Source organism: Notothenia rossii (assembly GCF_949606895.1).
Source record: "Notothenia rossii genome assembly, chromosome: 3".
NCBI lineage: Eukaryota > Metazoa > Chordata > Actinopteri > Perciformes > Nototheniidae > Notothenia > Notothenia rossii.
In genome coordinates, this window is record NC_136901.1 from 85,041,234 (window position 1) to 85,057,491 (window position 16,258).

Sequence of the window (16,258 nt, forward strand, 5' to 3'; positions counted from 1 at the left end):
TCGAGTGCGCTAGAATTTGAAAATACACAACCGGCAAAAATCTGCCTCTTCCTTCAGGCTTCCTTACAGAGCCCCTCCTCCAACACACACGAATGCACACATGACCAATGAGGGCACGAGATAAGTTTGTGCACAGATGGAAGGCTGACAGGCAGGTAGGCCATCCGGTTATTTTAGCCGGGCCGAGGCAGATGATTGGTCGTGCTTTTTACAGCGCCACGGCTTCCACAGATGAATTTTTTTCATGTATTTATTGTCAAAGTATTTAATATATTCATTGCTATCGGGATGTTAAGAGCATTCCATGGAATATAACAAAAAGTGTTTCTGAAGTGAATTACCTACCCCACCTTTAAGTCATCGATATTTAAATAGAAACAAAATCTCAAAACTGAGTAATATTTCCTTTCTCTTTTGTTGATGCTGTCTAGTGTTTGATATTCCTTGGTAAATGCTTTGTAAACAAATCTTTATAAACTCACTTCCTGTGTGATCTGTTCTGATTTTACTTTACCTACACAGCACATCGCTGGCTTACAGAAAATACACTGTTGTTCTGTGCTCTGAAGTGAAGACATGACAAAGTGATAGTTGTGACTCAAACAGGAATTAAACACACACGAGCAGGATGACTAAAGGGTTAAAGAGTTTTTGAGTTTGTCTATCACAGATTTAATCTAACAAAAAACCAAAAAAGTTAGCATGATCCTCTCCAAAGTGTATATATGTCAAATAAATGATCAACCCTGACTGTTCCCTTTAGATATAGGCTACAGATTAACTGTACGGGCGGTTCATTGTTTGTTGTCTGTATACAGGAGTCTGGGCTTAGTTCTCAGTAATGAACTTAGAGGAGATCAGCAGATCAGAAGAACCTGAGAAGATCTCCATGTTCCTGCCGAGGGATTGAACTCATTATCTGATGAACCCGAGCATCTGCATGTGTGTGAGCTCAGAATGCAAGCTCAGCCTTCTTTGGTGCGAACACATGGAAAATGCTGTGACCGTAAAAACAAATTAACATCATTTTTGGATGATTGTTATCTCATAATGTTGGTCCACCGGCTATAAAAGTGAATGACTGATTCAAATGCGGAAACATTTTCTACATCAAACTCTTATTTTTTTGTAAATTCCATCAACATTTTGACAAATTCCAGGATATTACTAAAGCTTTCTAATCGTTATTATCAAATATTGTTATTCTTTTAGAGTTACGGAAATCGATGATATTCAGTATTTATTTTCTATGCTTTGTTAAGATACACTATCAAGAAAACTACTTTGCACGGAGCTTAACTACTGAAAAATTCACAATTAAGTAAATTAACACGAAATGTAGGAAAACCCCCATCAAGGTTAGAAATATATGAATATCACAAGAGAGCGATGTAATGTTATCATAAGGTGTTCAATATACACCAAATACAATTCAAGTAAATCAGAGTGAGAAAAGCAGCAGTGTACTAGTTTTCTTTTTTTTTTCTTTTTTTTTTTAAATCCAGTTTGGGACTTCTGTCACTTTTCATACCGTTGCTTAAGACCACATCCTCATTCGGACAAGACCCAAGGAAAACAAATCTGATAAACCATCTCATCCAAGAATAAAAGCCAGAGACGCACCTGTCTGTGGGGCTGTCGTCAGTGAGTGTGTGTTGTGGTGAGTCAGAGGAGGCAGGACCCTCCTCTCCGTCCTGAGGCAGCTCTTCACATTCAGCTTCACACTTCTCATCGTCCAACAGCTCTGTGATCTGAAGACAGAAATACAGAAGACACACAAAGGTTAGATGGACTGTCTAGAACAGGAGTAAGCAAAAACATATCAGGTTAGAAATCAGAAACTATCTTTTGTAATGTTGTGGTTGCTGCCTGCTTACTTTTTGAGCAGACCTTTGAAATAGAATTGCCTTAATAAGACAGTAAATCGGCGATAGGTGGGTTAACTTGAACAGATTCATGAAGCAGGCAGTGTTAAGAACATCATATTCAAAAAGAGCTTCAGTGGCATCTTCTCCAGCCTGCTGACAGTGTTGGACAGATGGTCTGCTGTCTGTCTACTTAATTAAATACTCTCTTAATGCCTGCCTTATTGTTCCAGGTCTGTTAGCAGATTTATAAACCAGGTTGTGTCTTATTACTCTGCCTCCGCCAACTTAGTCAAGTGCTTCTGGAGAGCTGCCATGTTTGAGAGGCCACAGGGAGTCGCCATGTCACAATATAAATAATGCAGACACAAAATAGGCCCAAAACAATGCAATATCTATAAATTGTTACCGCTTGACATCAAATGAAACTGTACAAGATATTGCATTTGTTTTTATGACTAATTTAACGTGATTGACATAAAGTTGGTTACAAGCGTCTTGAATTCTGTATCTGAAGTGTTTATTAATAGCGTTGAAGTATTTTTGTTGACATTCCAATATCCATATATTGAGTAGGATAATGCAACGTTAGATGTCACTTTAACTCACTTAATATGGAGAACAATTGCAATTTGTTATTTTTTTTTGTAACCTCGTTAAAATCAAGAGGTCAATGCAATAAATAAAGGAAGTGAAGATGACTGAAGAACTGAAGAGAGATCCAAAGGATGTAATGAATGTGATGGTTAACGAGTGATGCAGGAGGGGAAGAAGGGGGAGGAGATGTTAGCGAGGGAGGGGGGGGGGGGCAGTAAACATGTAAGTAGACAGAAATAACTCATGGTGACAGCTGACACCATGTGAAGACACAAACCTATATCCTTGAGCAGTAGTTAACTTATAATAATGCAAATCATTTCTTAACGTTTTGTTGAGTGGTATGTTTTTCGAAAATAATTGATACATTCCTTGATGTAAAAATGAACTGGGGGAAACCCCGGAGGCAGTATGGGTTAAAAGGTCATGAAACATATACGTCATTGTGAGGATTTCTTCTCCTCCAAAACTCTGATTTCTCTTTCCTTCTCTCTCCTCTCAGCAGCATCTACATCTGCTGCTGTCACTGTGCCGTTGCTACGGAAACACCTCTATTCCAAGAGCTATGATTGGCTGACGGGGAATTCTTGCATCGTCACATGCACAGCTTACAGAGGATGACTCACAAGACTCCTCCAAGTGTGTGTGTGTGTGTGTGTGTGTGTGTGTGTGTGTGTGTGTGTGTGTGTGTGTGTGTGTGTGTGTGTGTGTGTGTGTGTGTGTATGCGTGCATGCGTGTGTGTATGTGTGTGTGTGTGTGTGTGTGTGTGTGTGTGTGTGTGTGTGTGTGTGTGTGTGTGTGTGTGTGTGTGTGTGCATGTGTGTGTGTGTGTGTGTGTATGCGTGCATGTGTGTGTGTGTGTGTGTGTGTGTGTGTGTGTGTGTGTGTGTGTGTGTGTGTGTGTGTGTGTGTGTGTGTGTGTGTGTGTGTGCGTGCGTGCGTGTTGAACTAAGCAATCCTACTCTTAGACAAGACAACTTAAAGCTCATGTTTTATTTCATTTTCTTATGAGCACAACAACATAGAGATTGTAAAAAAATGCAACTTATGCATCTGTAAAAATGTTAAAGGCATACAATATATAGACTCGTATGGAATAAATGCCTCTTAATGATCACTTAGGACCCACTAGAAGCATGTGGTGGGTGTCTGAATCTTCACAGCCTCTGGCCTTTTTCTGTATGTTCTTATTCTGCTCTAGTCAGGGCGTTTCAGGGAGTCAACCTCTATAACAACAAACACACAGGTGCCAGATAGTTACCACAGAACCAAGAGCAAACTTTTAAAACGGCGTGGGGAAAAGGGCAACTTCGAATGCTCTGTTTTCGAACCAAAACCAACAAACATTCTGCCTTTAACTGAATGATTAAATGCTACGAAAAGCTGTGGAATGATCATTTATCACCACGACCTCTTGCTTTACCCAACACAACCATTTTGCTTCGCCAGTGTTCCATGTTCATTGATGTAGTCAGTTGTACTAATTGTTGTAATTGCAGTAGTACAGTCCTCCTTTTGTGGATACAAATCTCCCAGTAATTAATTTGTCATCCACCATCAAAAAGAGTCAGATCTACATCTTGATGTTAAACTCATTTCACCACTGATGTCAATGTAGAAAGCCATGAATAGAACTTGGGCTGAACACCAAGAGCATACTGGGCCACTGATGTGTTATATAAAATGAGTCTGGATAACACCTTAAATGTAGGAGTCCCCCTGGTGTATACCCATTTAACTGCAGGAGATTACCTGCGGAACAATGAAACTTCTTACCATCCCCTGAGCTACAGAATATGACTGATGCCCAGCTGAGTTAGTTATCAGAGAGTCTTTGAGGTGATGTAACTAACTAACTGTTGTTAAAACCCATGTCAGGATATCCTGGACTGATGTCTTTTTCCTCAAAGAGTACATCTTTGTGTGGAGAGTGTGTTTGCGTGCCCGAGTGGGTGAAAAGACGGGGCAGAGAGCGCCCTGGAACAAAAGGTCCCGGCCTCGGCTTTGGTTTAGCGGTCCAGAGTTTGGGGACGGAAAGCGGAGAAAAACAACGAGCCTCACTGACATCATTAGTGGGCCAAGAACAAAGAACAATCACAAGTAACCGGGACTGACATTACAAGTCTCAACTGAGGATGTTTGGATGTTAAATTGGGAAACATTTATTCAGTCAATGCATTGCTATACAAGATGAGCAAGATGTTTTTGCAGGTTTTACTATGTTTCAAATGGAGAAGTACAAGGAAGACAAACAGCTTTTTAATACTTGCAAAACGTAAGGCTGGCTTCCAGGTGTTTTGAGTTAGGAGAACAGATTGTATTAGACGCTTTCACACCAAGTACTTTGCCGTACTTAGTGCCAGCACTTAGTGCCCGGCACTTAGTACCCCCATGGAACTAAGTACAGATCGCGTTCACACCGGAATAAGTTCCCTGAGGGAAGATTACGCAAATTAAGCTGCTGACGTCACTTCTTCTTCTTCTGCTTTGGGTTTACTGGCAGGCCACAAACAACTTCATGGCGTATACTGCCACCCGAAGTCCCCGGCCGGAAGTCCCGGAGTTTTTTGTATTGCCATAAGTTATTCTCTCTCCGTTGGTGCGCGGGGCTAATGCTAATAATGCTAATGCCAGCAAATACAATGGGTTTTACGGGCCGTGGTTTGAAATTAGCCCAGCCAATCGAAATTGGTACTTTTTTCTCCCCAGGATAGTACCACCTCTCTAGCAGGCACTAAAAATGGGGGTAAAAGTTCTCGGAACTAAGTTCTCTTTTTGGCTTGAACGCAAAATTCCAGCCGCTAACGGAACTAAGCGGGAAAAGTACTCCGGAGTAAACGCGCCTATTGTAGGTAAAATAAGTAGGCTAACATTTAACTGTTAATATACATTGTTTTTCAAATCTCATCTCATTTTTTTGAATGCTATTGCCACTAGTTGCTTTCTTCTTGAGGCTATTATCAGTGATTTTATATGTAAAAATGCGGGATTTGCTTTTATTTGCCTTAATTGTTTACATTAGAAACACGGCAACTGAAAACTAATATGAAACTGAGAAACTATACAGATAAAAAATCTTCAATCACAAAAATTAGGAAAAACACTGAGATGTTCAAAAATGAGCGAGATAATACACTGCTAATATTTGCTTGTCTCATATCTTAGAGATTGAGGGGAGATAGAACAGGGAATCCTCACAATTGAGAGTTAAAAAACAATCCAACATTCAAGTGGTAGAGCCCTGAAAAAAGCTTAGTACAAAGGTCCAAACTGTTCTATTTCCCCTCCTGTTGGTGTGTTCTCGCTCGTTCTTGTGTGATGGCACTTTTAACTTCCAGCAGAGCCTCTGTAGAAAAGCTCTCTGGCCTTACGCTCCTGCAGTGCGTGGGAAGTGTGATCTACAAATGTGTTAGAAACTGATTTACAGATGTCCATATTCTCTCCGACCACGCATTAAATGCATACAGAGTACTTCCCTTTTAGTTTCGATGGTTCCTGGGATTTTGCGTTCACACCAAAAAGAGAACTTAGTTCATGAGAACTTTTCCCCCCTTTTCAGTCCCTGCTAGAGAGGTGGTACTTTCCTTGGGAGAAAAAAGTTCCAATTTCTGATGGGCTGGGTGAATTGCAAACCACGCCCCATAACACTTTTTTTGTGAAGCCACCATTGTATTTGCTGGCATTAGCATTATTAGCATTAGCCTCGCGCACCAACGGAGAGAGAATAACTTATGGCAAGACAAAAAAAAACATGGGAGCGGTGGAGATGAGGTTGTGTCGGCGTTTTGGCGATTTACTCGGAAGGCTTCAGTAGAAGCTGAAGCCAGTCCCTAACTCCGGGGACTTCCGGCCGGGGACTTCGGGTGGCAGTATACGCCGTGAAGTTGTTTGCGGGCTGCCAGTAAACCCAAAGCAGGAGCAGAAGAAGAAGAAGGGACGTCAGCGGCTTCATTTGCGTAATCTTCCCTCAGGGTCAGGGAACTTATTCCGGTGTGAACCATATATTGACTCCATGGGGGAACTAAGTGGTGTGAAAAGCGGCTAATAATAAGTCAACATTGAGGCTATATATTTCCAACTACTTGATGTAAAAAACAAGTGTGTAGGTGTGTGAGTTCTTATCACATGTCCCTATAAAGACATTATACATCTCCCATACCGTCCAGTGAGGCCATCACCTCCTCTTTAAATAACTACATAACTTTGCCAAAGGAAGTGTTTCAACCTATATATGCTGCTCCCTGTGGCTGAAAATCATGCAACCTCTGGCTCTGGTGTTGAAAGAAATACTCCATTCACTCAGTTACAATTAATATTTATAATCTTGTATATTCACTGTGGCCTCTCAAGCATGGCTCGGCTCCAGAAGCACTTGACTAAGTTGGCAGAGGCCGAGTAATAAGACACAACCTGATTCATAAATCTGCTAACACTAACAGACCTGGAAAATAAGGCAGGCATTAAGAGAGTATTTCATTAAGTAGACAGACAGCAGACAATCTGTCCAACACAGTCAGCAGAACAGAGAAGATGCCACTAAAGCTCTTTTTGAATATAATATTAATAACACTGCCGGCTTCATTAAATCTGTGAAAGTTAACCCTTTGAGACCCACAGAATCCTCACAGATGGACCGTCATTTCTAAAAATGCAAACATCTCGAAATGTCTACAGTCTTTGTTAACAAATCATGGGATGATATGGTGTTCTTGATAACCAAATGGGGTGTTTTGGAGGGATTTTTGAGAATATTCATCAATTCAAGTTAACAAACACGTTTAAATTAACACACTATAATTGGTGTTACAAATTATATTGAACCAAGAATTGCTGCAAAAACGTATTTTACATAATAGGGCAAGGGAGTATTCATGTTCTAAGCCCTTAAAGAGCCTGTGACAGCATCCCAACAACTGTTGTGCAATGAAATATTGGACTACTAGTCATCTCGAACCGTCAGTTTAAAAAAGAAGGTGCGATACCGTTCCGATAAATATCAATAATTTCGAACATCGCGGGGAAATTCCTTCGACTCATTTTGAAGTTTTGGGGGAAGCCGGAAGTGACGTCAATGCGGGAACGCTTCACTGTGCGGCGAGAGAGCCAAACACGGACAAAGTGTGTTGTCATGCGTAGAAATGGTGAATTACTGAGTTTAGGCACGTTAATAACGTTTTAATGAAGTTGACTACAGTATATTTATATTTGTCAGTGCTTTCATGTCAATTCGGCAAACATAAACATAAATGGTGGTGAAGATGATGATTAAATTAGGATTACAAATCGGTAGTGAGAGCTGCTGAATTTCCTCCCGTCGGATGTGATATAAAAACAAATCGATTATTTTTGTAGTTGTAAACTCAAGTGGATGAAACTACATTTATTAGTGCTTTCATGTCAATTCGGCGAACATATGACACATTTAATGATCGTGAGGATGATGATTTAAAAATCGTTTGTTTGAGCCGGTCTGCATTTCCCGATGAGAAAACAAACAGATGCTTTTTGTAGTTGTAGTACACCAACATGGATTAAACGTGTGGTTTTTTTACCACAATGTTGGGGAAATTAATGGATAAAATGCACAGATTATTATTATTATTATTATTATTATTATTATTATTATTATTATAATTCCCACTCCGATGAGGACACTAGGTCTACCGTTTCCCTGCAGCGAGGCTCCCCCCGTTGAAAGTTTACGTGGGCTGGGCTGGGTGCAGTGGCGGACTGGCCATCGGGACGAATCCCGATGGGCCGGTACCGAAGTGTGCCGGTCGAGAGTCCCGGGATGATTTTTAGTCCCAGTCCACCACTGGCTACATGACCGTATGATCGCCCATATTGACGCACCTAATTCCTAAACTTCTAACAGATACAACATAAACCGATCCTTCAGCCTCATATGAACTCTCAGACACGTTCAAAATTAAACTGTCATCGCTGTCTGAGCTTGCTGCTGAGAGCGCCATCGTTTACATGCAGATGCTGGGATCCTGAACGGTGCAGCTGGAGCGCTGTGCCTACAATGACGTCACACATAATTTGGCGGGACTTGAAGAATCCCCGAGAAGATCCAGAAAATGGTCAACATTGAAGGGCAGATTAATGGTTATCAAAGTACAAATATCCAAAATCAGTTCAGTAACGGTTTTCAAGGGGACAATATTTACTCAAATTGATGGGTTTGGATGATGGGGGAAATCGTGTCGCAGGCCCTTTAAGCACTTATTTATTTCAGATTTATGATAACAAAAACTTGACACACAGTGCTTATCTGCATTTTAAATTAATCTTGAGGTTTCCAGCTTTAAGATGAGGTACACCACAATGCAACATATAGTTTACCTGCCATCAACTCTGGGAAGGTTAGCCTCATAACATAGAACATAAGAACAGAGAACATAACAGAGAACATAACAGAGAACATAAGAACAGCCGCGCCCTCCCCCCCCTCCCAATTATTATTGCTATTAGTATTGTTGTTGTTGCTATAATGCAGGGGTATTCAATTGCATTTGAAAGAGGTCCAGTAAGAGAACATGTCATTAAATGCTCTGTTTTCACTGTCTACCTTTCTCCTTTTTGAGCACGCCATTTGAAATGACTCCGACTGTTTCTCTCTTCTTGTCTCGTCTCTGTGTTTGAATCTATCGTACTGACTCACTAACTGCACCGATTTGATTGGCTGAGTAGCGTCACCTCCTTAAAACATTAAACAATAACTTTTTATCTTTATGTTTTTTTAAACATTTTTAACATTTTCAACATCGTGGATGAATCCTTGTATGCTCCCGGCAACACACTGAACGCTAACTTTGCCTCCTTATTACACTCACCCCTACTTTAGTGGGAACAATGAGTCTGCCTCTTTGATGCGCACAGGTGGATGATGCGGGGATGCAATGTAGACAGGAGTAAACGCAGATCATCCTCTGGCTGCAGCCTTGACCGGTACTTGCTTTTGATCAAAGTCAATGCGGAAAACCCACACTCACACAGGTAGGTGGAGGGGAAGGGAATGAGCACTTTTACAGCCTTTTTTGCGAGGTGGGGGAACTCGGTCTCCACAGACAGCCAAGTGACGTTTTCTGCCAGACGCTGTCTCCTCTCTAACTTTAGGCAACTTCACGAAAAATCGATCCATGTTGCCGCTCGCATAAAGTTAGCTGAAGTTAACGAGCTAGATTTCACCGTTTCTCGTAATTTTTTTCTCACGCTGCGCCTCCCCTGAAGCTCTCTGGCGCACACTTTGAAAACCGCTGGTCTAACAAAATTCAATAGATGAATAGCCACCAAGGGGTAAATGCTCCTTTACAGCTCCTTTCCTTTCCATTACAGCAGCTTTCAGACTTCAGATGTGTTCATCCTGGAAGTTTCCATAAATACGCACCAGTAAGATTTATGTGACTTCCAAGTCAAAGTGACTCTGGGTCTTATTCAGATATGAGGCTCAAATTGCAATCCCATTGAGGCATGAGATTCAAGGCCAAATTATAATCAAGTCCACAGGGCATATTTTTTCTCTACAGTCAACAGCAGCCTGAAAAAAGATTCTATCTTATTAAGATGGGACAGTCTGCTTACATTTCATATTTCACTCGAAACCGGTTCTGCCCTGTAGCTCAAAACAGAACATACTGCTTTCTAATGTCACAGGATGCAATGTGGTTGTGGTATACAAAAGTTAATTTTCTGCCTTGTGAGCAAGAAAACATCTGCTGAGGAATAAAAAGTGACTATCAACAGTCTAGCCGTTGTCAAAGCTAGGCAGAAAATGCCACGGGGAAATTTCAGTAATGAGCGTACCCATAGAATGACATTTAATATTTGTATCTAGAAGAATCTTGATTTTAGCTTTCTTACATTGTCTGGTACATTAGCACAAACATCTACCAACACCAATTCAAAACGAACGCACCCACTGTTGTCATCATAGCAACAGCAAGTCTCAGCACAGCCCCGCTCTAACCGAAACAATAATTCAACGCCCAATTTTGCCAACAAAGCAGACCAAAATCCAGTTTGGCATTCCTCGTTTTTTAGCTCCAAGCCAGACGCATTGAATTTAAAAGTAATGCTTAAACATGACGCAGCTCTTTCTCACTCACCCCATCTCTCATATGCTTCTTCCCCTTCTACTGTATCTTCTACACATTCTACTTTATTTCTTCAGGATCGTTCTAGCTCAGCGAGACATTTTTAACTTCCTCTTACGTCTGTTTGTGTGATCATGTGAGACGCCATTGTGATAAAATTCCCTTCATGAGGGTTTGTGCGCTCAGAGAGGCGTCCCCAGTTCAGAAGGTGTGAGTTTCATGGTTACATCATCCACAGCTTCTTATCTTTACCATCGCCTCCCTCACCATCTCTCCCTGTTCTCTCTGCACTCTGGCCATTTCTCCCCCATCTTCCTGGCTGCTTTTTTTCTCCCTCTTCCTTTATCAACCTCCCACTTGTTTGCCCTCTCTCTTACATAAGACCCAGGGATCACTGCACAGATGATTTATATTTACTCATTTGTTCTCACTGTGCCTGCTGCTGCTTCCTGCTGCTGTTTCTCTCATTCTGTCTGTGTTAAACAACCCCATTCAGCTGAGACACCGTGCAGTGAAACACCACAAAGTTAAAGAAACTGGATCTGGAAATATTACATTTCTATGAGTTACATGGAGATTTTACTTCTAATTCCACTGCTGATCTAAATGACAATATAATGAAATTACTAGCCAGATAAAGGAAAGGATGTGACGTGTAATGAAAATAAAAACTCAAGATAACAAGGCAAGCAAACTTGGGGCCAAGCTTCTTGCAGCAGAGAAACATGACGAGGATAAAAAGAAAGGACGGAATCAGCCTGGGCGGATAAATGTAACTGAACAGGTGACCTACTGTTGATGCTGTCGTTCCTCTAAATGCCAGACTTTCACAATGACTGTGTGTCGCCTTTAACATTTAAACATGATATTTACAGTGTCCCCCCAGCTGTCATGGAGAATGAACTATTAAATGTGGCAGGAGTTATAGCAGAAGGGCAACATCAGATATGGATCAGGGGTTATTATTGTGCTTGAGTATATGTTACCGTACAATAACACTGTGTAATCAGTCCACTGTAAAATGAAATGTTAACTCTGTGCTGTTGGTCCAGTAGAGACGCTGTGTTGCTGAGCAACAGGGGAAATGCCTTTGAGTTTGTTTAGTCTGCTGGTCACGTACTGTGTGTTTAATGTTGTTTTAAGAAGGCACATATAGTTCCACACAGTCACACAGCTGGTATTGAGCCACATTCACACTCTGATCTGAACACACCTTAGGGTTTATTTAATGCCCTGTCACAGTGTGTGTGTGTGTGTGTGTGTGTGTGTGTGTGTGTGTGTGTGTGTGTGTGTGTGTGTGTGTGTGTGTGTGTGTGTGTGTGTGTGTGTGTGTGTGTGTGTGTGTGTGTGTGTGTGTGTGTGTGTGTGTGTGTGTGTGTGTGTGTGTGTGTGTTTGGGTGTGTTTGTTTGGGTGGGGCTCTTGGAGAGTCTTCTGCTAAAGTAATATGTAAAACCTTTTCAGAATGTGTTGTTATGTACAACAATAGACAGAGGAAGTGAGTACTTACATTCCTAGACAGCACAAGTTCTCTCTGCAGCTAATTAATATTTATCAGCCTGAACGATTCACTGTGGTTTGTTTTACTGGAAGAGATTTTAGTTTCTAGGTATGATGTAATCATTTAATACCAATGTTTCCCCCAATGTAACCAGGTCAAGTATGATTGACCCAAGTACCGTCCATTGATAATCATTTTGAAAAACAGAGCAGATTTCTTTCGTTAAAATCGTTCCTCTGAGATAATATTCTTGGTAATAAAGACAAGCAGGTCATTATGTTTTTAGATTCCTGCTTGTTCACGTGTGATTTTGATTCCTGCTTGTTCACGTGTGATTTTGATTCCTGCTTGTTCACGTGTGATTTTGCTGTGTCTTGCTGACGGTGATGGCTTTCAGATTTCTTAGAAAGATTTCCAGTTTTTCCCCCCCTTAGAAACAATTTCAACCCCAACATTGGCAGAGATAAATGCAACATTGTGCTATGTGAGTCTCTTTAAATAGGAAGTAGGAGGAGGAGGAAGAGGAGGAGGAGGAAGAGGAGGAGACAAAGAGGAGGATTTTTGACAGGTTTTGTAATTGAACAATCATTTCAGTAATGTTGACAGTGAATTCATGTAATTATATCTATTTTTACGCTAAGAGACTTAGAACATTGTGTAGAATATGCTTGGTTCCCTGGTGTAATGTATCGAGTTCTTTTTTTGCAAAATGTAAATCTATTATATCACCAGATTCTAGGCATGAATCATGCAAAACACTAGATCTAAACACTGACTATACCGCGGGAAAAGAACAAATACAAAGACCTCTTTGGGTAGAGGGCGGGGTGCGCAAAAATAGATGGAATATACTTGATTTATTCCTGAGGGAAGACCAGTACAGCAGGAGGGGAGATGTGTAGGCTCAAGGCCAAAGGCTCGAATGAATAACCAATGTTTGTCTCTGACGGCTAAAAAAACATTCATACCTTCTTTTCATTTACATACTGGCACATTTGGAGATATCTATACATTCAGGGTATAAGCAGGAATCCTGAAGTCAAATGTAAAACCTTTTAAGACCTTTTTTAAGACCCTTTCCATACATTTTAAGACCTCATTGCCACTTTGAGTTCTAACTGGTTACCTTGGCGACACACTTTACCTCACATTGACTATATACAGTATTGATTGTCCTTCCTCCTTATCTTGCAACCATTTGGGCGCAAACTTGCATTTCCCCATAACGATGTTGCTTAACAACCGGCGTAAACGGGCCTGCGCGCGCTATCAAGCAGTGAGCGTGCGATGTCCTGTTCAGATGACGTCAAACCCAACGGGATGCCATCAATAAACTACACAGAATCACACTACACATCTACGCAATGATTACATTCAGGCACACTGTAGAATACAACCTCTTTGGACAATTGATATACTTATTGAAAACAAGCTACAAAATGTAAAACCTTGGAGAATGCCGTTTAATACTTTTGAATAGCCTTAACTTTCGCTAAATAGATTTATCAACTTTTAATCCTTTTTAAGACCCCGCGGACACCCTATACTTACTCAAAATCCTTCGCATAGTATGCCATTACCAGATTTAGTAGAGGATACTGACATCCTGTCCAAATAAGACCGATTGAATGAGTGACAGCAGTTAGAAACAGAAGTGATTAGCGGTACCTGTTCGTTGATGGAGCTGTAGTCGTTGGTGGTGGAGACGTCATCTTCCTCCGAGTCGAACAGGCCCTCCTGGTTGTCTAACAGCTCGGCCAAAACTCTGCTGACAGACTCCTGGTCTCGGAGGTCCTCTCCTTCTGTTGACAGACTGCAAACAAGAGTGTGTTGTTAGTACAATGTTTGCCTCTGGATGTTTAACAATTGCCAAAGCTGAATAAATGCATATATAAACATCTAAGTTCCTTGGAAAGATTATACCTTTTCATATATTTATAGAGGCTGTTGCTTCAGATGAGGGAGTTAATATAATATACAGACATGTTTACTTTCTTGTAAATCCACATAGAATCATTAACAGTTTTGTATTAATAAACAAATACCTGCCCATAAAGTTAGCCCATTACCTAATCAAGTTAGATGCCGCCTATCACAGTGCGCTGAGATTTGTGACTAACTGTAAAGCACTTACTCATCACTTTACCCTGTATGCCATCACCTACTGTTCGGAGGCTCAGTCATTGGTACACGTTCATATATAAAGCCATGCTGGGTAAACTACAGACTTATATCTGCTCTCTGATTTCACAGAGAGTCGCAAGTAGCTATTGCCTAAGATCCCAGGATGTGTTTTTATTACATGTGCTAAGTGCTAGGATTATTTTAGGCACTAAAGCTTTTATGTGCGCAGCTCCTCTAGCTTGGAACACTCTGCAAAACATTTTGAAACTGAGCATTTTGGTTCCCCTGCATCATTTTAAAGCTCGGCTGGATGAAATGATATTTGATACTCATGGTACCGGTCATTGTGAATAGGTTTTTAAATTGTACATCTGTAATTATGTTGTCTGACGTCCTTTTTGTTTTCTGTTGTATTTATGTTTACATGTGTAACCAATGTGCTGCAGGTCTCCCTTGAAAAAGAGATTGTTGATCTCAATGGGATTTCACCTGGATAAATAAAGGCTACAAACAAACAAACAAAAATAGTTTGGGGCATATAATAAATAGTTTATTCTCTATAACAGGGCCTACCAACACAGTGTATATTTATATTTTTTCAATGATTCGTTTAACCATACAAGTAAGTTATCCATTAAATAAAAGTTTTAAAAGTTTTCTTGTAAGCTGTTAATAATAGTTCTGAAAAAGAAAGCAAATTGAAATCTGAAATTTGAATCAGCAAAGAAATCAATTAGTACATCTTTATTGCAAAGGGACAACGACTGTGATTATTAATAACTAAACAGCCCTGAAGAGACGTCTTACTGGAAGATGTCAGGCCCGAAGACGGCGGCCAGCATCCCGATGTTCCAGCTCTCCTGCTGGAGGGAGGCCACGCTGGTGAGGAAGCGGCAGAGGAAGCGCAGCAGACCGTAGTTTAGCAGAGGAAGCTGCTGCAGCAGGTACTTCAGGTTTCTAAACAGGTCCTCCTCATTGCTGTAATCTGGGGATGTTTAAGAGTAGAATATCATTACATCTTTATTGCATTCAACATAACTTACTTACTGTCATTAATGTTATTGAATAGGCTGTTTATTGAACTAGTACAATGCTGCACTTCATTTTGCTACAATAGAGAGGCGAAGTCCCTCCCTTTCCGGGAAGCTCCATGGGACTTTATTTCGGAAAAATTATGTATTGAGGTCAATGGAGAGAGAAAGATTATCTATCGATCCCGTTTGAATTGTGCGACAAATTACACATATGATGTTTGTCAATTTAAAAGATCATTTTGCAAGTCAAAAAAATATAAATGTGTCGTAAAACTGTGAAGGAACACTTTTTTTTGGTGTGAAACCGCTCAATGAACTACTTCTCCCTTCCTGCACCACACACCAAGACGGCCGTCACGTTGGCACATTTCACTTCTTTCTTTCAGAATGAGACGAAAAGTATTACAAGAGGTGAAAATAACTCCAAGTCTGGGCACGTTGAGAGCTGTACATACACAAAATGGGGGTTAGTCGGTTCCGTAAGAGCCAGCATGCTGGACCGGGATTCTGGGATTTGTAGTCTTTCTAGTTCCATATTTTTCATAGTCTTATATTTCAACAATTTTACGACAAACAGTGACTTTTTTGACATGGAAATTTTTGTTAAGATTGACAAACATCATATGTGTAATTCATGGCACAACTGAAACGGGATTGAAAGATACGTTTTCTCTCTCCATTGACTTCAATACATTATTTTTCCGAAATACGGTCCCATGGTGGTCCCCGGAAAGTGGGGGACTTCGCCTCTCTATGCCCCGTTTCATTTCTGTATATTTACTTATACTGAGCAGTAAATAATGTGATATCAAGTCCTATGTGTTTGCTCACAGTTGACCTGGAAGAAAATACATAATGCAGACACAGATAAAGAACAATGTATATTCCTCTGGTAGAGATGCAATGGGGTGTAAAAAGAGATGGCATTAGGGAGGAAAATGTAGTTATATTTTTAATAAATCATAATATTGTATCATATCGTATAAAATAGAAGAGAATGAAAAATGAATGACGTGACATGGAGAGTCCCTGCAAACTC

General features: G+C 40.6%; 1 protein-coding gene and 1 long non-coding RNA gene across 7 annotated transcripts in view; one reads left to right on the forward strand and one right to left on the reverse strand.

Moving 5' to 3' along the window:
• fam13b (family with sequence similarity 13 member B) overlaps positions 1 to 16,258 on the reverse strand; it is a 77,554-nt gene that overhangs the window by 36,841 nt on the left and 24,455 nt on the right. For 5 of the 6 annotated variants that reach the window (XM_079668386.1, XM_079668383.1, XM_079668384.1 and 2 more), the window contains exons 5-7: positions 14,993 to 15,170; positions 13,730 to 13,874; positions 1,624 to 1,751 (exon numbers count right to left, since the gene is read on the reverse strand). In XM_079668386.1, coding sequence (XP_079524512.1) covers positions 1,624 to 1,751; positions 13,730 to 13,874; positions 14,993 to 15,170 — 451 coding nt within the window. Of the gene's footprint in view, positions 1 to 1,623; positions 1,752 to 1,877; positions 2,319 to 13,729; positions 13,875 to 14,992; positions 15,171 to 16,258 lie in introns of those variants that run through there. The other variant, XM_079668388.1, reaches the window with a different exon arrangement.
• LOC307031350 lies at positions 1,644 to 8,856 on the forward strand. Its single transcript, XR_013805932.1, has 3 exons — positions 1,644 to 1,782; positions 2,965 to 3,101; positions 8,449 to 8,856. It is a non-coding gene; the product is annotated as an uncharacterized lncRNA (long non-coding RNA).